The sequence below is a fragment of the Nelusetta ayraudi genome, unplaced genomic scaffold, assembly GCF_046127955.1.
Source record: "Nelusetta ayraudi isolate G7.1 ecotype Tasmania unplaced genomic scaffold, CSIRO-AGI_Nayr_v1 ptg000084l, whole genome shotgun sequence".
NCBI classification, from domain to species: Eukaryota; Metazoa; Chordata; class Actinopteri; order Tetraodontiformes; family Monacanthidae; genus Nelusetta; species Nelusetta ayraudi.
Genome location: NW_027466134.1, coordinates 3,768,857 through 3,790,978, shown reverse-complemented (window position 1 = coordinate 3,790,978; position 22,122 = coordinate 3,768,857). Strand labels below are relative to the sequence as shown.

General features: G+C 43.2%; 3 protein-coding genes and 7 non-coding genes across 12 annotated transcripts in view; 7 read left to right on the top strand and 3 right to left on the bottom strand.

Moving 5' to 3' along the window:
* The window catches only part of LOC142900830 (carboxyl-terminal PDZ ligand of neuronal nitric oxide synthase protein-like), a 119,270-nt gene extending 116,185 nt beyond the window's left edge, over window positions 1-3,085 (bottom strand). Inside the window, exons 1-2 of one of the 3 annotated variants that reach the window (XM_076045371.1) lie at window positions 2,545-3,085; window positions 2,132-2,203 (exon numbers count right to left, since the gene is read on the bottom strand). In XM_076045371.1, the coding sequence (XP_075901486.1) occupies window positions 2,132-2,203; window positions 2,545-2,649 (177 nt within the window). In that variant the 5' untranslated portion in view covers window positions 2,650-3,085. Of the gene's footprint in view, window positions 1-2,131; window positions 2,204-2,544 lie in introns of those variants that run through there. The other 2 variants (XM_076045372.1, XM_076045373.1) reach the window with 2 other exon arrangements.
* A 3,563-nt stretch (window positions 3,086-6,648) lies between these two features.
* On the bottom strand, window positions 6,649-9,732 carry LOC142900943 (fetuin-B). Its single transcript, XM_076045575.1, has 7 exons — window positions 9,276-9,732; window positions 9,045-9,158; window positions 8,741-8,819; window positions 8,422-8,588; window positions 8,122-8,238; window positions 7,428-7,556; window positions 6,649-7,132 (listed from the first exon to the last, which is right to left on the bottom strand). Exons 1-7 carry the CDS (start codon window positions 9,471-9,473, stop codon window positions 6,872-6,874), a joined length of 1,065 nt encoding a protein of 354 aa, XP_075901690.1. The 5' UTR covers window positions 9,474-9,732; the 3' UTR covers window positions 6,649-6,871.
* Window positions 9,733-11,756: 2,024 nt separating this feature from the next.
* fetub (fetuin B) lies at window positions 11,757-15,646 on the bottom strand. Its single transcript, XM_076045459.1, has 7 exons — window positions 15,404-15,646; window positions 14,544-14,651; window positions 14,307-14,394; window positions 14,026-14,192; window positions 13,584-13,697; window positions 13,335-13,421; window positions 11,757-12,587 (listed from the first exon to the last, which is right to left on the bottom strand). The coding sequence occupies exons 1-7, from the start codon at window positions 15,617-15,619 to the stop codon at window positions 11,841-11,843; spliced, it is 1,527 nt and encodes a 508-aa protein (XP_075901574.1). The 5' UTR covers window positions 15,620-15,646; the 3' UTR covers window positions 11,757-11,840.
* A 2,381-nt stretch (window positions 15,647-18,027) lies between these two features.
* trnaa-ugc (transfer RNA alanine (anticodon UGC)) lies at window positions 18,028-18,099 on the top strand. Its single transcript has one exon. It is a non-coding gene; the product is annotated as a tRNA-Ala (tRNA).
* A 139-nt stretch (window positions 18,100-18,238) lies between these two features.
* trnap-agg (transfer RNA proline (anticodon AGG)) lies at window positions 18,239-18,310 on the top strand. Its single transcript has one exon. It is a non-coding gene; the product is annotated as a tRNA-Pro (tRNA).
* Window positions 18,311-18,604: 294 nt separating this feature from the next.
* trnaa-ugc (transfer RNA alanine (anticodon UGC)) lies at window positions 18,605-18,676 on the top strand. The gene has a single exon. It is a non-coding gene; the product is annotated as a tRNA-Ala (tRNA).
* Window positions 18,677-18,802: 126 nt separating this feature from the next.
* Window positions 18,803-18,874, top strand: trnaa-cgc (transfer RNA alanine (anticodon CGC)). The gene has a single exon. It is a non-coding gene; the product is annotated as a tRNA-Ala (tRNA).
* A 626-nt stretch (window positions 18,875-19,500) lies between these two features.
* Window positions 19,501-19,572, top strand: trnaa-cgc (transfer RNA alanine (anticodon CGC)). The gene has a single exon. It is a non-coding gene; the product is annotated as a tRNA-Ala (tRNA).
* A 200-nt stretch (window positions 19,573-19,772) lies between these two features.
* trnaa-cgc (transfer RNA alanine (anticodon CGC)) lies at window positions 19,773-19,844 on the top strand. Its single transcript has one exon. It is a non-coding gene; the product is annotated as a tRNA-Ala (tRNA).
* A 134-nt stretch (window positions 19,845-19,978) lies between these two features.
* trnap-ugg (transfer RNA proline (anticodon UGG)) lies at window positions 19,979-20,050 on the top strand. Its single transcript has one exon. It is a non-coding gene; the product is annotated as a tRNA-Pro (tRNA).
* The last annotated feature ends 2,072 nt before the right edge of the window (window positions 20,051-22,122 follow it).

The following is a 22,122-nucleotide window of genomic DNA, read 5'->3' as shown; positions in this document are numbered from 1 at the left end:
CAACGCGGCAGTTGATTTGAAACGTTCATTTTAAAACAGCTGCCTTTTCAAACAATGCGAAACGAAGTGACTCACCAAGTGATCGCGAAAAACAAGCACACAGAAAAATGAATGGAAAGTAAAAGCAACACCGGCGACAATAACAGAAATGAATAATGCAAACAAACATTTCCAGTGATATATCCTCCAGCAGAGTGAAAATCTCTATCATTTCAACTTTGCTCCGAAAATAGTCATTCAAAATCCTTTAAAATAAACATTCCAGAAAGAGCATTGTTTTGTTTTTTTTTTGTCTTTGAGAATGTTTGTTGTCCTTCGTGCCAGTTTATGAGCAGCTCAACAGTCCAGCGCTGGTTGTTTCCTGCTTTGCCGTGTCATTGGTTCATTATCAGCTCCTGACTTACAGGTGACTCACGTACACAATGGACAATGACGCCATACATCAACCGATTTCCCGGCAACCGAAATAGCTTGGACTGATTGTGCAGGAAGTGAGGCAGATGGAAGTGTTGGCGGGGGAAACGCGTAAGCACGTAAGCCATGGGGGCAGTCCATTTCTACAACAGCATAAAAAAAAACATCTCTCTAAAAAGGACTGCAAAATGAGTGAAAGGAGAGCCTGGGCTGAATTTAAAGACTGAAAACGCACTGTTCTACTACAGACGCTACAAAAAAAGTTTACCTCCACTTTTTGCAGGGGGTCATCAGGTGTATTGTGCAACCTGGTTTGTGGTCTGATTCAACGGTACACAGCAGCTGTCGATGGTAAAGACATTAAAACACCAGAAAGTTGCCCATCTATCCGACGCTTCAGCGAAAACTTCTACTTTGGCCTTCTTGCCCCACCAAGGTAAACAAATGTCTTCTCAACCGCTCCGATCTCAAACTCTCAAGTGAGAGTTTCCTTCCAAGTTAAGATACCTGCGGTTTCCCTCCATTGTCCTGCCCCTGTCGAACCATTTTCACACTAAAGGAGCCAAACCAAAGCTGTTCTCCTGCCAACAACAACAGCTGCCATGGCAGCACACTGGGAGGTCCACTTTATGGGATCAGGATGCATCTGTAAAAAAAAAGGAGCAATAAGACCAACATTTTGCTCCTCATGCTTAAGCGGCTGCCCTGCTGTAATAAAGCTCACCACATTGCAGCTTGGAGATAGCATTTAGTGGCCAGGATTCTCCACTGCTCACAGAACATCTCAAAAGTCATGGTGATGAAATGTCAAAAAAAAAAAAAAGTCAACCATATGTATACATATACACACAGCTTTGTTTGTGTGTGGTTTTTGGAGGAATAGCTGATAAATCCCAGCACACCTGCCAAGCCGGTGCATCGCTGTGATCCCCAAATACCTTCTCACCACTGACATAACTTACATTAGGTTGGCATGCCAACCGCCGCCAGGCTTTCAGACACGCTGATTAAGATTATGTCTGCTCTGTCGCTGATAAAGCTGTAAATCTTGGGTTTACACAGCAAAAAAAAGGCATGGCGGGGGAGAAGCGGGGAGGTGGCGAGAAGCATTACACTCCAGTGCATCGCTTCAAAGGGAACTTCACAACAGTGATGGAGCACACAGGAGGACGAGCAGCCCCCCCGCCCCCCCAGCCCCCCGGCCTGAAGTCTGAAGCCTGAAGCAGGACTAAAAAGTCTGCTTCTTGTTCAAACTTTTAGGCTCCTTTCATTGTGTGTTCACACTGTCAACTTCTGAATAAATCGGATTCAGCCATCCGTTTACTGCTTCGTGGGGTCGTTTTAGGGGGTGATTTTTGCACACAGTGAGGTGGTGTTTCAAAGTTGGGAACGCTTACATGAATACATATATATATATATATATATATATATATATATATATATATATATATATATATATATATATATATATATTCCACCTCCATGACGATCCAGGCGAGAACCGCCAACATAACTAATTAAATTTCACAGTCGTCGCTATCTTGATCCAAGCAGATGCTTTTCTTTTTAGCCGAATAACGCGCGGGGCAGCGCGGTTAATGCCTTAACGCTCCGCTCGTTACTCAATTGGCAATTCTAATTATCTGATAAATGAAATTGGGGAGAAAAACAGAAGAGTTTGGTAACGGAGTTTTTTTTTAGTTGGAATTCCACTCACGCGTATTCTCCGCATCGCGGCCACTATCTCCACCCGGCTGCTCGGCCGCGTCACATCCAGGCTGCCGATGTACTGTTGTCAGAGAGGGTAAAACACACGACAGGTTAAACTCCTTCACGAAAGTACCGGACAGCTACGTCCAGTCAATAGTACAGTTTAGCTGTTCATACATTCACCAAAACAAAGTGGGGAAACTTTCCAACTTTCGACGTCAGAAGCGAGCGAACCACGACGTTACGTTACGTTACATCCTGCACCACTGCAAAGTAAAAACCTCGTTTGCTTCACTTTTGTATGGAATGCAAAAAGCTGCACGAATGAACAGCCTTATAAATGGCTCTGGTCTGTCGCTGCGCACTTAATATTGAAGTCAGAGCAACGGGTTAACACCGCGCACTGTTTCCCGAATTCACCTTTGCTTCGAAGTTGATCCCATGCTGGAACGCTTCCTCGTTGTGCAGCGGGATCCTCAAATCATGTCCGTCATCAACCAGGTTGTACTTCGTTTTCCCGGGCATTTCCCCCCCCGCCGCCTCAAACTGCTGCTTATTCCGAAAAGTCAACGAGGAAGGTCGTTGTCGTTGTCGTTGTTGTTGTTGTGTTTTTACGAGGTAAAATAATCCAAGGACAAAAGGAGGGGGAGAAGGAAAAAAAAAAGCAAATTCCAAATCCGGGTCAGTCAGTGCATGTTTCCCATCGCGGCGAAGTCTTCCAACACGGCAGCCCGTCAGCAAGAGCCAAGTGGCGGTCACTACTTCGGCAGCGCTCCGCTGAAGTCGCCGTCGTCGCCGCCGCCGCTTCCGACAGAGGGAAAGCAGACGAAAATCAACTGGAAGTGCGACAGGCGCGTGTTTACGGTGAGTTTTCCCTGTGTGGGGGACTGGGAAGTTGGTCGGGTCCTGCCTTCTGCCCCGGACTCTCCGCCCGCACGGACTGTGAGGGTGTGATTGGAGGAGTGCGGGGGTTCCCACCTGTTTCCATTGGAACAGAGTCGCACCGTGGCTCCGACGGAGGCGGAGCTCGCAGTCTGGTACCTGCCCCCTTCCTTTACGCACCACCAGCGGATCCACGGAGGACTGAACGGTGCCTGGGGGGAGGGGGGCGTGACCCCCACGTTCGTAAACTATGCGGTGTCTCTCTGTTGATAGTAAACACGACCAAGAACAGGAATGTGTTTCGAGTCAAGGAGAAAAGAACTTTAAGACAACTGAAGGTTTATTGGGTCGTCCTTCCAGTCTGGTCTGATGGAAATCGATCAGCGCCCCTTCACCAATTAGGGCTGATAAAATGTGTAAAAAAAAATCAGAAGCTTTTGCCTCTCAATAAAATGAAGTAAAAGGCTGCCAACTAGTGGTAACTTGACGACATTATAAAACGTGAGGAAGCTGGAATATGAAATTATACAAAGCCATGGACAAATAAAGAAAATAAAAACAAACAGAGAGATTATGGATTATAAAATGGTAACATATAATTTATAGATTGTTTCCTACAATCATTGTATTCAATTTATTTCTACCATTTATACACAAGGTTTTTCTATAACAGGGTCCTGATTCATTATATCAGGATGGATGTTATTGAGTTTAACTAAATTTCAATAAGCTTTGTTTTGGTTTGGATAATTAAAGCATGCTGGGTGCAAGTTATAAATCAATATGTTTTGTCACAAAATAAATTAATTTAGAAAAAAATTGAGGTTATATTTGAGTGTATGTTTATTTCCAGGAGACAGTCTGCTGAGAGTATTTCATAGTACATCAATCATTCAACCCAGTATTTTTTTTTTTTTTTTTTTTTTTACTGCTTCTCCTGCATGAAGGGTCACAGGAGGGCGTGGCGCCTGCACCAGCTGCCTTTGGATGAAAGCGGGGTTACACCCTGGACAAGTCGCCACTTTATGGCAGTGCCATATGGAAAGACAAACAACCCTTCTGGATGAGTCATGATTGCATAAATATGAGTATGGAGGATGCTGACTCATGCTTCTTTAATCTAAACCTCATGGCAACTTGCAGGCAGGCTACATACACAGTGGTGGCTCTGTGTTGCTTTTGTAGATGATGATGATGATGACGGTGATAATCAGTTGGGCCGAACATCTGGAACCGCAGCCTCCTCAGATGGAGGAATGACAGAGGAATGTGGTCAGTGGACACCAACCGCAGAGCCGCGTTCATGTTTAATGCAGCTGCCATGTTGTATAATGCACACACACCATCTGTGTCATTCTGAGAGTGAACAATCAGCACTTCCCCAAAGGTGCTCCCGAGTAGGGAGCAAAGGGGAAGTGGAGCAGCAGTAATTCTCATTCTCACCACTTCTTTGGGAGATACAGGCCACTAATGGTGCCCCCAGGGTTTTTTGTTTTTTTGTTTTTTTGTTGGTTTGTTTTTTCTGTGGCAGGGCGTTTGTGATTCCCAATGAGTGCCGGGGGTGGGGGTGGGGGGTCTCAAAAATGACGACTGTGTCGCCACCAAATCCAACACGGAACTCTGCAGTGTTTTGAAACTGATCTCTCTTGTTTGTCCTTTCTTTAATGTTCCCATTTGCTCCTTCTGAAAACCCCCATAGGTCGCAATCACCTTTGTCTTAGGACAGTAGAACTGCTCAATGACAGACGAGAGCAGCTGCTGTCTTTGCATGAGCAATTATTGCGGGTTAGCGCGAGTTCCCCCCGCTGACTCCTAAAGCTCTTAAAAAGGATAAAGAGCAAGAAATCCCTGCCAAGTCTTTAAATACATGTTGATCTGTTGATTAGGGTTTGGGCTTTGGAAAGCATTACTTCCGCCGAAAACCTTTTTTTTTTCACTGTTTGGACAGCTTGTGAATTGCATTATTCCTCAACCCGATGGACTGTTTGGGCCGGTGGTTCTCAAACATTTCTTGGCAACGCTCTCTTTCTAAGCGCCACAGCATCACTGGATCCAAGTGGAATTTAATTCGACCTGAGAGCTTTAGCAAACTCTTGTTTAAAGATTTTTTTCTCTCTCTCCATAAATCATAAGCCTGATGTTCTGCACTTGATTGCAACGTCTTTTTCAACGATTTTTTTGTTGTTGTTGTTGAGGGTATGGATTAATGTTTCCAGATGTGTTTTCCCTTTATGTATTTTGTTTGTCTTTCTTGAGCTTTAAGCCACGTAACATTTTGAATTCAAGATACTGATATGATGCAGTGGCACTTGAAATGCACTGACATCAGAGCATCTTAATTTCAAAGTTATGAATAAACAGAAGTGAAGTGAACATTCAAGTACAGCACCTTTCAGATCTACTGATCAACTTAATAGTAAATTGGTACATCCACGTTAAAATGATGTACTCTCATGTAAGTAAATTACTTTGCCCTGGGACGACATCACACACCACACACCACACAAGTGTGATGTCTGGGGGTCTCCAACATCTTTCACTGTCCACTTTAATTTAATATATGTGAGAGTCAAAGCATCACACTGACGCAACATTAAAAATAACAAACACAAGCCCTCTAGACGGGATTATTGCATGACGAAATGGGTTTGCAAGATGGCCTGCACATCACTGTAGACAACTGGAATTGCAGACATTCATTGTGACAAACTCCTCATCAAGGTTATTTTAGACAAAGCCTGACACAGCAGTCGATTCAACTGCATCGATGCGAGTGCACCAGCCTAACGTTTCAGCCTCCTTTTGCTTCCTGTGGCAACTCCATTCACTGCGAGGTCAGTGTGTCAGCAGGAGCCCTGAAGCTCGGAGTCTCCGTCTCTCGTCTGTAGCTCAGCAAGCAAGGACACAAACGCCTGCCAAACAGGGACCAGAGTCTCACATACCTCCAGGGCCTCTTAAGCCAAATTAATAATGGCAATTTTCACAGAATTTAGGGCACTCAGCTAGATGAGCAGACTCACTAGTCTGAGGCATTTAAAAAAAAAAAATAATAAAAGAAATACAAGCAACAAGTGCCTGAAGCTGTGTGACAACACCAAATATTAATAGAGCAGAGATATCAGAGTAAAGCAGAGGACAGCCGATGCTCTTGTCTAAATTACGAGTTCAAGCTAAGGGTTATTAGTTTATTGACTCGGGTCTATTTGAGAAAATATTTGCTACAATTGTTTATGAAAAACTTGGAGTTGAGGTTAATGAAGCAGCAGTTCTTTTTTGGCAGCCCAGAAGTTATTTTTTTTGTAATTAACTCTTGCAGTATCATATACAGGCTTATAAGTAGAAAGACTGACACATAAAAACCGTGTTCACACAGTATGTTGTCAGAAATTATGATGTTTTGCACCTTGTCGTGGTCACTTTTGTTGTTTTTTTTTTTTTAAATTTTTTATAAAGCGCTTAACACACAATTTACATCAGTCCGTTCATGACTCTGCTGCAGTTGTTAATGCAATGTAAAGGGTGACGCCTTGTGGAGGCCTTATGTAATGCACTTGAAAAGACGTACGTTCTATTTTTGGTCAGATAAATGAAATTCCCGCGCTGAACTCCTTTGGGTGCCTTGCAGAAAATTGAACGCGCACACAGAGGAAATCATTTAATAAGTCGGATTATTTAATTTCTATTGCTAAAAAAATTAATAGTGATGAGCAGCCAGTCACAACTGTCCTCTAGGATTTCACAATTTCATTGGTAATCATGTAATAATATTATTAAAAAAAAAGAAAAAGAAAAAAAGAAAAGTTGCATGAAACTTTTCCTGCGTTCAGTGTTGCAATAACCATCAGCCTCCCTCTTCCAACACCAATCAGAGCTTCAGTTTGGCTATGCCCAGTCTGTGCGCGCGTGGCCCGGGGCAAGCGGCAGCTGCAGGTGAGGATCTGATTGGAGCGGGCAGATTCACCACCACAGTGCCAAGTGAGCCCTGTGTCCTGGAGATGGCGCTGTCTGAGGTGGGAGTGGCTGCGTGCACGTGCTCATGAGGGTGCAGGTGAGTGTGGTTTTCATGCCGGGGCTCAACGTGGCCGCCTGCTGCGTTTGCATGTTCTCGCTCCTCCACTGTGGCTGCCTACAGAGACGGAGAAGAGAGAAAAGATTCCCCCCCCCCAAAAAAAAAAATCATCAACAAAAAACAAAACAAAAACCAAAAACAAATGTTATCTAAAAGACATTATAATTACAAAGCCTGATTTATATCGACGTGTCAAGACTGCAATAGTTGACATCAAGCAAGCTGTACAGACACTCACAATTTACATGTTGATGGAAAACTGAAAAGATGAACCCGCTGATGTTGGAGAGACACACGTTTGGTTTCACTCTCAAATGAAACAAAGCTTATTTGCGGCAGTGGACGCCTGTACCTGAGGCTCGTAGATCTCACACTTCACCTCGACAGCCTCTTGGTTTTCAAATGTCTTCTCCCCAGGTTTGAGTCTGACTTGAAACTCCTCCTCTTGGGTTACATGTGAGCCGGAACACAAGCCGCGATGCTAAGAGAAAGAGGGGGTGACGGACAGTCCTTCGATGGTTAGAAACAAGTGGCGTCATTTATTGACTGATGGACTGGATGGAGTGACAGACTGTCATGACATTTGACTACCCGAAAAAAAAAAAATGAGAATATCGAGTAAAAGTTGTTTTATTTTGGCAATTTAACGTAAAAGATGAAAGCAACAAATTTTATTGAGCCATTCCACGCAAATTGACATCTCTCAAGCAGTTCCTTCTTGTAACTTTGCTGATTAAGATTTTCAGCTTATTAAAACCACAAATCCACAAACTCAGAAACTTATTATAAAATTTGAGGTTGTTTTTTTTTTTAAGCTGCAAGACCTGATCAGCAAAATCCAAAGAAATCAAAACTTGAAATATATTGATTTGCATATCATTCCTTTATACAATATGTCAAATTCAGCTTTTAAGTTGAATTGCAGAAATACAGCAACCTTTTCAGGATATTCTCATTTTCTGGGGAGTACCTGTACTATTGAGAATGGTTACACTGCTTTTTTTTTTTTGTTGGTGTTGCAAATTGAAAGTGTCTGAGTAACTCACAGCAAATGGACAATCCATTGGTGGGCAGTTCGCCACCTCGCTGGCTTCGGTGTTGTTCCTTGAACACACTGTCTCCACAATGGTGAACTCCACAAAGTAGAATGCTGAAAACACCCACTGGCAAGAACAGAACAAAGTGAAATAAGACTAACTTAAACTTAACTCGCCGACTTAACCCACTGACTTCAAGGTATTTAGAACGTATTTTGGTTTCAAACAAACGACATTTAGCCAAAGTCATCTTGCCTGGACAACACTGACAATGGGTTGACATGGTCCGATGGATGGAAACATCATTACCTGTGAACTGGCCCTGGTGATGTTCTCCAGAGTGAAGTAGTTGCTGAGGCCACTTTCTTTGTTGAACCTCTTCAGGGAAAGTTGAACTGTGTCCTTGACCACTGGGTCGTTGAAGTCATCAGGAGTGGAACAGTCTGGACACACGTTCACCACTTCGATGGCAGGAACTAGCCGAGAGGATTAACAAGGAGAGGAGTCATCGGAAAACATCATTTGAAAACAGATGTCTTCTGTCATCGTATCATCGATGGATCTGTTTATGTTCAGGTCTAAAACAAACAAACAAGCAAAAAGAAGTCATGCTGACTCATCAAACTACCTTGTCGAATGGCGCAGGTGTAGTTTTGTAGCGTGACTTTTGTGTCAACATAAACAGACAGCTCACACTCCCCATACACCTGAAGGAATACATGAGAATCACATGCATGGTTAGATAAGCATTTTATTTTCCAAATTGAGTTTTCCTGTAAGAGTTGTGTGATCCTGTTTCTTTCAATTTAGATATATTATAAATAATTACAAAAAAAAAAAAAAATACATAAAAAGAAAATGTTGTTTCACCCCTCTGAGCATTGAGGCTTTTGCAGAAGTGAAGATATTTACATGCGGATAAATTTACTTACTGGAACATCTCCAATGCTTCTGACTGCACATTGTTTGAAGTGTTTTCTGCTGATGACATGACAGTTGGTCTCCATGACATCGATGGTCAGTTTGTAAAGTGATCCACCTTCTTCCTGTAAGTGCGCGTGCACAATCACACACGCACGCACACACACACACACACACACACACACAGACACTGCTGTTTCCACTCAACTTGCACCTTCTGGACTACAGAGTTCTTTCCCAACCTTTCCAGGGGTGCGTGAGACATCGTACAGTCTGTTGAGACTCAGGATGTATCCACTGGTCCGGTCCTGGTTGATCTGTGCCAGCGCTTCCTCTGCCAGCGCCAGTGTCTCAGGGCTGCGACACCCCGATGAGTCAACTGAGGCTCTTGCCTCCAGTTGCAGCAAAGCCAGACTCCAAAGTAGCAGATAAACACTCATACTTACATACAAACACACAAGAGCAAACAGAATAGGCTGAAATAAAAACCCTAATTACTTCTGACTTTGATGGATGGATAACTTAATATGTTGACTAACATAGACCCCGGCTCCTGTGAACTAATAACGCTAATTTCGGCAGACCAAGTTTGGCCAGACAAGTGAGTCACACGCTGGACTTTCCCCTCGTTTCCAAAAGATGAACAAACAGCTGTTATCTGCTGGTTGGGGTCAGCAGCCAGCGCAGAGCGACACGGTTCATTGGGCCACAGGAGAGACTTACCACCAGTAAACCTTGTTAAATACAGTGCAATTGAATTATTACTACTGGGCTGAAGAAAAACTCTTCTAGCTATCTAGTCTATATAAGCTAAGGGTTATACAAGTCTTCTTTGCTGGGTGACAGATGATATTCTGGACTTTTTCTGGACTCATTGGCAAATATTGCAGTAATGGTTTATAAAACCTTGCATATCCCTGCCTCTGCACAATTGACTGCCTTTTGCACATCTGCTCTTGTTTGTTGTTGTATATAGATTCACTCTACCTTTTCTTGTAATTATTGTAAATACTGTATAGTTTATTTTTTGTATTGTTTTTAGTGCCGCAACAGTGTGGTTTCCCAATTTAGGATTAGTAAAGTACATCTATTCTATTCTATCTATTCTAAACAAACAGTATGTTTAACTACGATGCAGGGCTAAAGTAATATGTTTACAGAAAGGACTACAGTACTGTAACAATGGTAGTTGGTTTGGGTTAAAGGTCCAAGCCGGCTGTAAATACGGCTATTCATTGTCAATTGAAAGTGTTGACATGGCTGGGGCTCACAAATCACACACAGATCAATTTAAAAGTGGCCCAGGGATGGGCGGGACCTCGCCCTGCACGCCATCTGCTGGCTCCTGTTAGCCATATAATAAAATAATGAAAAAAAAAAAGAAAAAAAAAAAAAATCATGTCTGGCGATGTGTGTACTGTTAATAAATGGCCCAAATGAGCTCAAAGGTTCTGCCTTAGGAAAAACTTGAAAGCCACATTTGACTGGCCGTCTTTGTAGATGATGCAATGGCCTATAATAACAGGGGGCAACAAAGAAACATCAAAGCTACTATGACTGTATGATTTCTGGAAAAAAAAAAAAAAAAAAAAAAAACAACTAAAAATCTGAAAAATCAAAAACGAACTCGGTCCCCAATGAAGCAGGGGACGAACAGCTTCCATGGTGAACGAGTCGCCATGAACCAACTTTAAATGCCGAGTTGGTAAAAATCTGTTCAGTTATGCAACTGAACAGAAAATAGATAGGAGCTGTTTGCTATGATTGGCAAATATATGCCCACATGGTACACAAAGATAGCAGCCGGAGTGTTTATACTGTTTGTGCGTCCGTTAAAAATCAATCCATGTATCAAAGGTGTTGTTCTGTCATGGACCACCTGAGCAGACTTTGAAGGCTGGCCAGTGTGGAATCAGAACCTTCAAGCATGGGCATTATCACATGCTATCCTAGCAGGGGAGCAAATTATGTGCTTGTTCAATTATTCCCATGGTATAAAAAGTGCGACTTTAGCACCTCAAATACAGCTTTAGCTTTTTCCATCAGTTTAAAAAACGGCGGTAAAAACCAAAGGTATTTAAAACTGTACAGGCTCACATGACGTCTGTCAAGTGAGGTTTGTTGCTGAAATTAAAGATGCCTGTGAACTGCTTCTCAAGTGGACATGTTCTCAATGAATAAATGCTCAATACAAATCATGTTTAAAAAAATACGTACTAACAGATGGTGCTATAAATTTATGAAAAGTACACTGTCTCCTGTGTATTTTGATATGGTACATTTAAGCAAGAATAACAACTGCAAACATGTGTTTTGATGCCTATTTTAATTTTTTTTCTTGAAATTTTGGGATTCTTTCAAAGATGCCTCTAACCAATTTCCAGGGTGTTGCCTCACAGTTGGCATAACTGAGGTGAATTACAAATACTGTGATGTAGTTGCATAACCTAGAATTTAGGGTAACATCTTGGACCAAGATATTGAAACTTCACTTCACGAAAATTGTCTTTGAAAACAGTCAGGGGTCAATCCAAAACACAAGAATTTGATGGCTCGAGATTCTTTATTAAACATATTGTAACTTCAGCAGACACACACATACACAACAACATGGAGTAAATGTTTGTGGTATTATTTATATTTTTATTTTATTTTACAGAGGACACATCTGACAAATGAAATGTTGAATCGAAGCGCCATCTTTATTTCCCCAGGCTTGGTGATTATTCTTTTATTTTTTTTAACCAGCCAATTCGGCGTTGTTTAGACTTCGCCAACTTTTGTTTGGATCAAAAGAAGGAGTGGCCTTAAGCAGCCGGCCGGAACAAGGGATCCTCGCTGAACAGCTGGTCCACCAGGCTCACTGGTGCTGGGGCGGAGCACTGAGCGGAGTAAGCGGTGGGGAAGGGGAGGATGGTGGGCTCCATGGCTCCGGGGATCTGAGGGTCAGGCTTCAGGGGAAGGACCACTCCCACCACCGGGCCGGCGGCCGGCACGTCCGGGAAGGAAGGCATGATGGCGGGCAGGCCGAGGGCCGGGAGCCTCCTCACCTCACCCTGTGGCTCGTCGTGGGCCGTGATCTCATGTTGGTGCTCGTGGTGGTGGTGGTGATGCTCGTGCTCATGCAGGTGAGGGTGCTTGTGGTCGTGGTCCAGGGCGAGCTCGTGGTCGTGGTCGTGGGTGTGCGCCCCATCGGTGTGCTGGTAGTTGTGGTGATGGTTGGGCGAGTCGGCGGTGTGGTCGTGCGCCTTCGCGTGGTGGGCGTGCACGTGGTCGTGGTTGTGGCCGTGGTCGTGGGAGTGGGCGTGATGGTGACTGTGGCCGCTGCCCGGGGCGTGGTCGTGCGTGTGGTGGTGCAAGCTCCCGTCGGGGTGCACGTGGGTGCTCTCGTGCACGTCGTGGGGTTTGGTGTGGTCGTGAGCGTGGTCGTGGCTGTGACCGGCGTCGGCAGCGTGCGCCTGGTCGTGGCCGGCTTCGTGCGTGTGTGCGGTGCCGGCGTGGTCGTGGTCGGTCTGTCCGCCCAGCTCGTGGCTTTTCTTCTCTCTCTCGGCAGCCTGTAGAAAACATCGACATCGTTGGCTGATTGGTGACGGTCCAAATGCAGAGCAAGCAGACACGGAAGCCCTGGGGCCAGTGTTACGTTGTAACTTGAAACTATCGCATTTCTTCGTGATAATTATCGCGTTATTCTGTGAAAGTCTCACGTTGTAACGTGAAAACTATCACGCAAGAACGTGACACTGTCGCGTAAATGTGCTTGAAACTCGACTTGATTGAAAAGGAACCCACAATAGGACAGTGATTCAAAGGACTTTTGGGTTTCGAAAAAACATCAAAATCCAATTTCTTGAGACAAATGTGTAGAAAAGTAAAATTAATCGTGTCTAAAATGACAAAATTATTTATTTGAGATTGGAAATTACAAATAAGTTTTTAAAGTGTTAAACAGTCAGTTTAAATTGAGTTTACAAAGCCTGACTTATATAATTTGTATGTATTTATGAGTATGGAATTTTTTTTTAGGTAAAATCATGGCATCTTAAGGAGATAGTGTTAATTAAGCACCAGTACTACTTAACTAATACTAACTAACTAATACTTAATCAATAATTCATGAAATAACAAAAATGGGCTGCAGGTGAATATATGATATAACTCATATATGGGATGGTTTTAAATGAATGCCTTGTTCACATTATGCCCGGTTGAAGACTTCTTCTTAAATGCTATGCTAGGACGTCTCATTGGTTTTAGGTTTAGATCAAAGGATTGCGTTGCGTGACAAAAGCGGCAAGTCTTACCTCTGGCTCAAAGATCTCGCACTCAACACTGACTTGGGCCTCATTCATTGGATTTGTGTAGACGGATGCTTTACAGAAGCCCTTGTGCTGCAAGATCCAGAAACAAAGTATAAAACAAGAGACACATCGTAGCAAGACCCAGGCCAACATGGCACCCGGATATCAAACACAACTAAAAAAAAAAATTCACTCCTTCCAACATGGAAGAGAAACCCAGAGAGTTCAAATGAACTTTGGGTCCACACTCACAGCGAACTCGCACTGCATGGGGGGGCAGCTCTCAGCGGTTAAGACCTCTGCGTTCTTTGGGCAGACGGTCTCCTGGATGGTGTAGTCGACGTGGTAGTACATGGACATGGCATACTAGATGGGTATATAAGAAGATGGAGACCATGAGTGAATGCAAAAGATATATAACAAGAGATGCGTGGCCAGGAGAGAAGCCTCTGGCTGAAGCCCGAATGGTGAAAGATTACACTCCAGGTTGCTATCCTGGCTTAACACTCTTAACAAAATATTTCAAATATTTACAAAAAAAGAACTTAATAACCATCATCACGTACATCAGAAATGACTGCACATCAGTTCTTGCGCATTTTTCATGCTCAGAAAAACTGAAGATCAAGGTTCTTTCATTCACCTGTGGCTTGTTAAATTCTGAAGGACTGAGATTTGTGGTATTAATACTTACTCCACTGGTGGCGCGGGTGACCTTCCCCAGAGTGAAGAGCTTAGAGAGACTGCTCTCCTTGTTGAACTTCTCCAGGGAAGCACTGACCAGGCTCCTCACCGGCTCGCTGTCAAAGGCAGCATATGATGGGCAGTCGGGACATTGTTGTATCAGTCTTGCTGCAGGAACTGTAAATAGAGGTGAGAGCGCATTAGGGACGGGTGAAAACATCAAGAATTACAAAGGGGAGTTGAAACGTCACTGCGTACAACTTGTGTATTTTTTTTATTTATTTTTTTTACCTGGTCTGATCTCACAGACGTATTTGTAAAGCCGCACTACTCTTTGAACTCTGTTGATGAAGATGGCAGCTTTGCACACTCCATATTCCTACAGAGACCAACATGAAAATCAGGAGAGACATACCAAACCATTTCATCTATACAAAGGAAAATTGGTGACGAAATGCGTGCGAGTGATATTGAGTGTTCAATATACGCAGGGGTGCATGCAATGTATATTTGTCTGTAAAGTCTGACCGTCATGCTAACACGGGTCTCACAGGTCTTCCAGTGCCTTTTGCTGAGTACACTGCAGTTGGTCTCTGCAACTTCCAGATTGAGGTAGAACACAACGCCATTCTCATCCTGTGGTAATAAGGGAGGGGGGTGGGGGGTGGGGGGGTTGTGGGGAACAGACACAAACACAATCAAATTAAACTGAGTTTCGACTCAAAGCAGTTGGTTGCTGATGTTTTTCTCCCTTTTTTTTTTAGTATGTTCACTAAAATCAATAAATAAAGTCAATATCAATTATTATTTAGTTGTTTTTTTTTTTTAATGGGGATAGGTTGCAGAACCAACATTCCACCAGGTGGCGATGGTCATCCATATTTTAACCTGGATTACTGCAGGGAAAGGACTAGAAAATAAAACACCTTCACACATGCAACACAATACTCTGTGGAAGGGGAACTTCCGATTGTGTCTCCTCATCAGTGATACAACAAACATTAACAAACACTAATCAGTCGATGCATGACGTAGCTTGAAATGTATTGAAGCGCCATTCCTCAATACGTGTAATGAGTATAATGACACTTTGGAACATTTTTCAAGAGAGGATTGACATATTAAAAAACCCCATCATAACTTTTTTTTTTGTTTTGTTATATATACATTAGAATAGCTTTGCTTGAGAGTTTTTCTAACATATATGTGTACATATACATATATACATGTCTATGTATTCATACAAGTGATTGCGTGAAAGATTTGGTGTCGTACAACATCATCAGATGCTACTCAGAGTGTCTAGAGTCTAAGTTGAAGTAAATGAGTTTCCCCCTTCACTGCCTGACTCTCATTAGAACTGAATATTGCCCAGTTTTGCAACTCACGTGTCTGGTGTAGTGCACGTTGGACAGGCGCTGCAGGGCAAAGACGTAGCCCTCCTGCCGGTCCTGGTTGATCTTGATGAGCGCCTGTTCTGCTGCAGCCAACGCCTGTGGATCTTCACAGGAGCCCTCCACCCTGCTATCCCCCTCCAGTGGCGCGGCACGGACGTGCACGCACCCCAGCACCAGCAGCAGCGCCAGCAACGCACAGTACTTCATGGTCAGGCTGCAGAAACAGAGGTGCGGAGAGGAGGAGATTGGGCTTTTTTATAATCCCAGACCAGTTTGCACTGGGCCTCTGTGTGACGGCGGGTAAATATAACCATTGCCCCTCAAACATCACACACTTCTTAAGCACATACAGCTGAGATAGCTGCATCAATTGGTTCCACCCACAAGCAGGTCAACTACCACAGGCAGTTACACAATCGATCTTATCAGGTCAGAGATAGTCAACGCTGTAGTGGCAGACTGGGACTGCGGCTAAATCAAGGCTGGCTTGATCTAAAAGGCAACGTATGATGTCAACTTATCATAGAGATAATGAGGTTGTTTGGGGCTTAGGTTACTATTTTCTGATTGAGTGCATTGCCAGAATGGGATTAAAAGTTGCCTTGGTTACGTCACAGAGCAGCAGTGCATTTTCAAAGGGGAGTGACTTAGAAATTCTTCATGAACCCCCCCTCAAATCTAGTTTTATATTAGTGGTGGACTTGTAATTACCACGGAACCAAAATTTATTGTGTAAAAAATGTGAAACACAAGAAAAAAACAACAACAACACTTTTTTTTTTTACTTGACTTCTCCCAACAAACTGCCAATCAATCACTTTTAATTTGTCACTGCAAAGTTAAATCAAGGAAAAAACACTATTTTACTACTACAGCTTAGTTTCTTGTTGGCTTACTTTAAAAAGAATGACTGAACATTCTACCCGTTTATTTATTTATTTATTTATTATTTAAGAAAAAAAAATCCTTGACTCACTCTGGCAACAATCAATATTTTTGTGCTGCTCGCTGTGTTGTAACTTTCAAGAGGTACACTTATGTAAAACACTCACTGCTGGGATGTGTCTGTCTGCTCAAAAGACACTTGCAGAAAAATTGATTGATTGAATGAGCACACACACACACACAAACACACACACGCACACACACAGCATAAAACAAACATGGTAATTTACTCTTTGGAGTCAATAGGCATTTAAACTTTGCCCAGCAGTGATCTACTGTCAGGCTACTGGCTCTGCGGTATACAACGTTGCAACACGGCCGCACACCCCGTGTTGCAACCGGTCATTAGTACCATTGCTACTATTTATGTTGATTGAAAATAAATAGTTAACCAATAATTAAGAATATAGAATGTTCAGAGACCTGACATCAGTCTTCAGTTCAGGGATGGCATTCAGAAATTAACATTAGCCATTCAATTTCCTTATGAACCTTATCCAACCCAGACATCAGGGCCTTATGAAAGAATGGCCCTGATGTCTGGGTTGGAGTATTCAGAGTTTCTAAAACATGATAGCCAGTCTGGTCTGTCAGAGGTTAAGGGTTTGAATAGCACCCAGTGAAACTTACACATAACTTAGGTCTTGTGGGTACAAACTAGTCCCTATCTTAGTTCAGGGATGGCAGATATAACAGACTAAAATTATTCAGTGATCTTTTTAACAGAGAAGAACCCAGCCCAGACACCTAGGTTGAGACATTCACAGGTTATAGATTCTAACTTAATAGTTGAAAAAAAAAAATGACATTCAATTTCTTCTATTAGACGCAGAGGTTGAAGGGTTTGAAGTGTTCCTCAGAAAAGCTTACCATATAACAAAAGTCTCGACAAGTCAATAATGAAAATAAATAATTGACCTACCAAATTATTGCCAAGTCCAAAGTGAAAATGCAGCAAACAAATACTGTGCCAGACCGGGTGTGTGGGAGCACTGGTAAGAAGATCAACCCTTGAAGCTCTTGCTCCTTCCCTTAAATATCCCGCCAGGACAGAGACACTTCTAAATTACACATCAAAGAAATTTACAAGGGGATTGCCTTTCTCATCTGGGAACCTTTTGGCCATCAGGGGTTCTTTTCCCGCGACAATAAACCACATGGGCCTTTGTACTTCTCGCACTGAGACACACAACATTTCAAAGGGAAGCCAATTAAGCAAAAGGTGTTAGTTTTGGATGATGAAAGACAATCAGCAAATGGTGACGTCTGAGCCGAGTTAGTTAATTACCAATCAACAAAAGATAAACACAGTTGTTACCCCCCGAGTCTTGGGAAAAAAAACAACTTCCATTGGTTAGATACAACATTTTAGGGTGGGGATTTAACTGTCATTGACTTAACACACACATGCACACACGCACACGCACACGCACACACACACACACGCACACGCACACGCACACACACACACACACACACACTGCATCTTTCCTCGGCAAAAGTTCACCGCATTTCTATGTTCTGCAATGAGAAGTGCTCTTGTGTTTGACTCGACAGGTTGCTTTGTCAACGGCACTTTCACAGGCTGGTCTGGCATCTTCAGCCCAGCAGATGCAACAGAGCCACCTGTTCAGTTCATAAAGTGAAAGTCTGACATATTCTCTTTTGAAGGGGATGTAGCTCAGTGGTAGAGCGTGTGCTTTGCATGTACAAGGTCCTGGGTTCAATCCCCAGCATCTCCACTTGCAGGAAATTAAATTTTTCAAGGTATAGCCTTGTATTTTGGCTTGTTTTGACGTTCACACACAGGCATTGTGTTCCTTATTGACTGTTGTTGTTACTGAAGATTTTTTTTTCTCCTCTGAGAAGCAGCATGTGTAGGGCTCGTTGGTCTCGGGGTATGATTCTCGCTTAGGCTGCGAGAGGTCCCGGGTTCAAATCCCGGACGAGCCCCCCTTGGAGCCCCCCCTTGGAGCCCCCCCTTGGAGCCTGCGTTGTTTCTGGGTGAAAGCTCACCGTATCTATATCTGTATCTATATATTCTCCACTGATAGAGCTCATGTGTTTGACTTGGCTTAAGCCCAGAAATTAGAACAGCCACCTTTTCAGTTCATGATTTAGGTTAATTAAGATCTGTTCATTTTATATGAACTGGATTCATTTTTTACATGCATAAGTCTTGTTGGGCTACGGTGCATGGGCTATGCTCTGTTCACCCTAAATGTACAGGATGGAGCCAGTACAGCAGGGGATGTAGCTCAGTGGTAGAGCGTGTGCTTTGCATGTACAAGGTCCTGGGTTCAATCCCCAGCATCTCCAATAACTGGATGGATTTTTATTGTTCTTGTGTTTGACTTGACAGATTTCTTTTTGAGCTTTGTTGGGCATCTTCAGCCCAGCAGATACAACAGCCACCGGTTCAGTTGAAGAAGTGAAAGTCAACAGGGGGATGTAGCTCAGTGGTAGAGCGTGTGCTTCGCATGTACGAGGTCCTGGGTTCAATCCCCAGCATCTCCAGCTGCAGGACATGTGTTTCCCATGGTAACCTTTCATTTAGTCTTCTTTTGACATTCAAATGTTGGCGTCATACTTGATTGAAAACTATTTTTGCTGTAACTGAAGACTTTTTGTCTTTTAGTGCAAGATGTCCCGGTGGGTGGGTGGGGTTACAAGGAGGGGGGTTGGTGGAGTGGGGAGTGAGCTGGGGGGTTGTGGGGAGACAACAGGGAGGGGGGAGGGGGTGGTGGAGTAGAGAGTAGGCAGGGGGGATGTTGGGGGCAGCAGGAAGGGGGTTTGAGGTGTGAGTCGGGGGAAGGTGTAGCCGAGCTGGTTGGGTCGGGGGAGGGGTGGCTCGTCCTTCAAACCTGTTGAAAAAGCTGTTAAGTTCATTCACTCACCGCTGATGCCTATCCAGCTCAGGTCTGGAGTTGTTACGTCCTGAGATGGTGTTCAGGCTCCTTCAGACCCTGCTGACGTCGCTCTGCTGCAGCTGTTCTTCCATCCTCCTCCTGTCGCTGCTCTTCCCCTCTCTGATCTTCCTCCTCACATCTCTCTGCACAGTCTTCATCTGCTCCCCGTCCGCTGACCTAAAAGCCCTCCTTTTGTCATTGAGGAGCTCTTTTATGTCTGCAGTCCTTACACAAGGGGATGTAGCTCAGTGGTAGAGCGTGTGCTTCGCATGTACAAGGTCCTGGGTTCAATCCCCAGCATCTCCAATTGCAGGGCATCTCTTGAGTTTAACGCAGTACATTGCTGTGTCAAAAGCTCTTTTGCGGGCCTTGTCAGGCACCTTCAGCCCCGCAGATACAACAGCTACTTGTGCCATTAACTAAGTGACAGCCAAAGATTTTCGCTTTTGATTAAGGCGGATCAACCTCTGTTCACTTTAAATGTACTGGGTGGAGCCAGTACAGCAGGGGATGTAGCTCAGTGGTAGAGCGTGTGCTTCGCATGTACAAGGTCCTGGGTTCAATCCCCAGCATCTCCAATGGCAGGACTTGTTTCTCTCAGGGTAACCTTCCCTCTTGGCTTCTTTTGTCATTCACACACAGGCAACAATCTTAAAAACTATTGTTGTTGTAACTGAAGATTTTTTTCCTCCTCTGAAATCAAGTGTGTGAGGGCTTGTTGGTCTAGGGGCATGAGTCTCGCTTTGGGTGCGAGAGGTCCCGGGTTCAAATCCCGGACAAGCCCTCCGTTGAAATTGCATCTTTCTTCTGAAAAAGCTTTATAAGTTGTCTGCTGTTCTGTCCAGAATTTACGACAGCCGCCATTTATTTGCTTTTGATTTTGGTTAAGCATTGTTCACTTTAAATGTACTGGACAGAGTTCCACATGGGGATGTAGCTCAGTGGGAGAGCGTGGGCTTTGCATGTACAAGGTCCTGGTTCAATCAAATACATTTTGTGAGTGTCACGTATACACGAAGGAGAAAAAAACCTTTCCCATTGGATTATTTGGGTTTCTTAATCGGAGGAGTCTAAAAATAGTCAGAATAACACGTTTACATGCACTTCAGTTGTCCACTTGTTGTCGGATTAAGCAAATTCATACTGTTCAAGTGTCATGTAAACGTAGTGATTGACAATGGCTGTCAATTTAATGATGAGTGAAGTGTGAAGTGTGTGTGTGTGTGTGTGTGTGTGTGTGTGGTGCCGGTGGTGTGTAAGCTTCTACACATCATTACAGGTGGTAAGAACAAAGAACATAAAGTTAATACTTGAAATGTCTGAATAGTCTTATTATTCAGTTCCAAGAGGGCCAGTGCCATTTCAGACACCAGGGGGTGCTGTTACCCTGTAGGTGCATATAAGCCACTTAGCCTAACACAAAAAGCTTCTCTGTGTGAGGTTCACAGCTCCACCGTAATCCTGCAGTCACTGTGGCACGACTGCTTTAATAAATTGAATAAATAAATGTAATTCTTCAAGGAAAAGAAATGCACAATTTCACTCTTTTCCCGTCACTATTGAGACAACATTTCCTGGTCTGTTTTAGTTTTTCCTGTTTTGTTTTGATAGTCTTGTCTCCCCTTCTGTTTTCAGCACTTTACTTCCTATGCATGGTTTTTCCCGCTTTTTTGTATCCCAGTGATTTTCACCTGTATCTCATTGTCAGTTCTGCACTTGATTGTTCTAACCTGTGTCCCTCTGCCCTCTGGTATTAATGAGCTCTGTCCTCCCTCGTGTCGCTGCCAGTTTGTCTTGTGAAGTCAGAGAATCTGACAATGCCCATGTTTTGTATTTCTTTGCTGCTTTTCTTCCTTTAGTCTTGGCTTATTTTGACACATTGATACGTTGAGCTGATTTTCCTCAAGAGTGGTTTTCCTTTGAAAGTTTTTTTTTTTGAAAGTTATCATTTTATTTTATTGTGCAATAGGACAATACAGTGACTTGAACAGACAGAGTGAATAACAAACAATGACATTAATGGTTTTGTGAGTGGGGTTTTATTTATGTGTCCATCCATCCATCTATACATAAAATAAATATGTATATATATGTATATATGTGTATATATATATATATATATATATATATATATATATATATATATATATATATAGGATACCTGTCATAGTGTATTCCATAATTGAAGAACTGTGAAAACTGTGAGTGTCATTAAAACTCAACATTGCTTACACTCTGACTGCAAACAGTGTGAAATTACAGCTTTGCGTCCCTACATGTGACGATGGGTTGACCTACATTGCACTGTCACATTTATAATCTATTAAAATCCCAGGTTGTATTTTACACACTGCTTTTCAGGGCATGCTCAAACAAATTTCTGCTGGTTGACATAAACAGCTGAGTGAACACAACCGTCGCACTGCGAGCCAGGACTTCTCATGCTTCTCTGTTTAATAAGAACATGGACATGGATTAAAGAGAATTAAACCTTTGTTTAAAAGCATTGATCTCGATGTGAGATCACTCCGCAAGTGCTCTCTGTGCTGACCCTGTAGGATCGAGTGGTCTCAGTCGGTACGGGCCAGTCCTCCCTGGAGAAGATACATCGGGGTTCACTGCAAGCTTCATGCACTGTGTCAACACACTGGCATGCATACATGCTTTATGAGGTATTACATAAAAGCTTATTTATTGATTCCACAATAAAGAAATGACACGTTAATCCAAGTTATGAAACACCACTGACAAGCACGTAATGGCTAAAGTGTGGCCCAATATCCTCAAAAGTCTTGGGTTAGAAATAAGATTCTTTGAATCTAAGGCCCTGTTTTCACTTGGTCACTTGTAACTGTT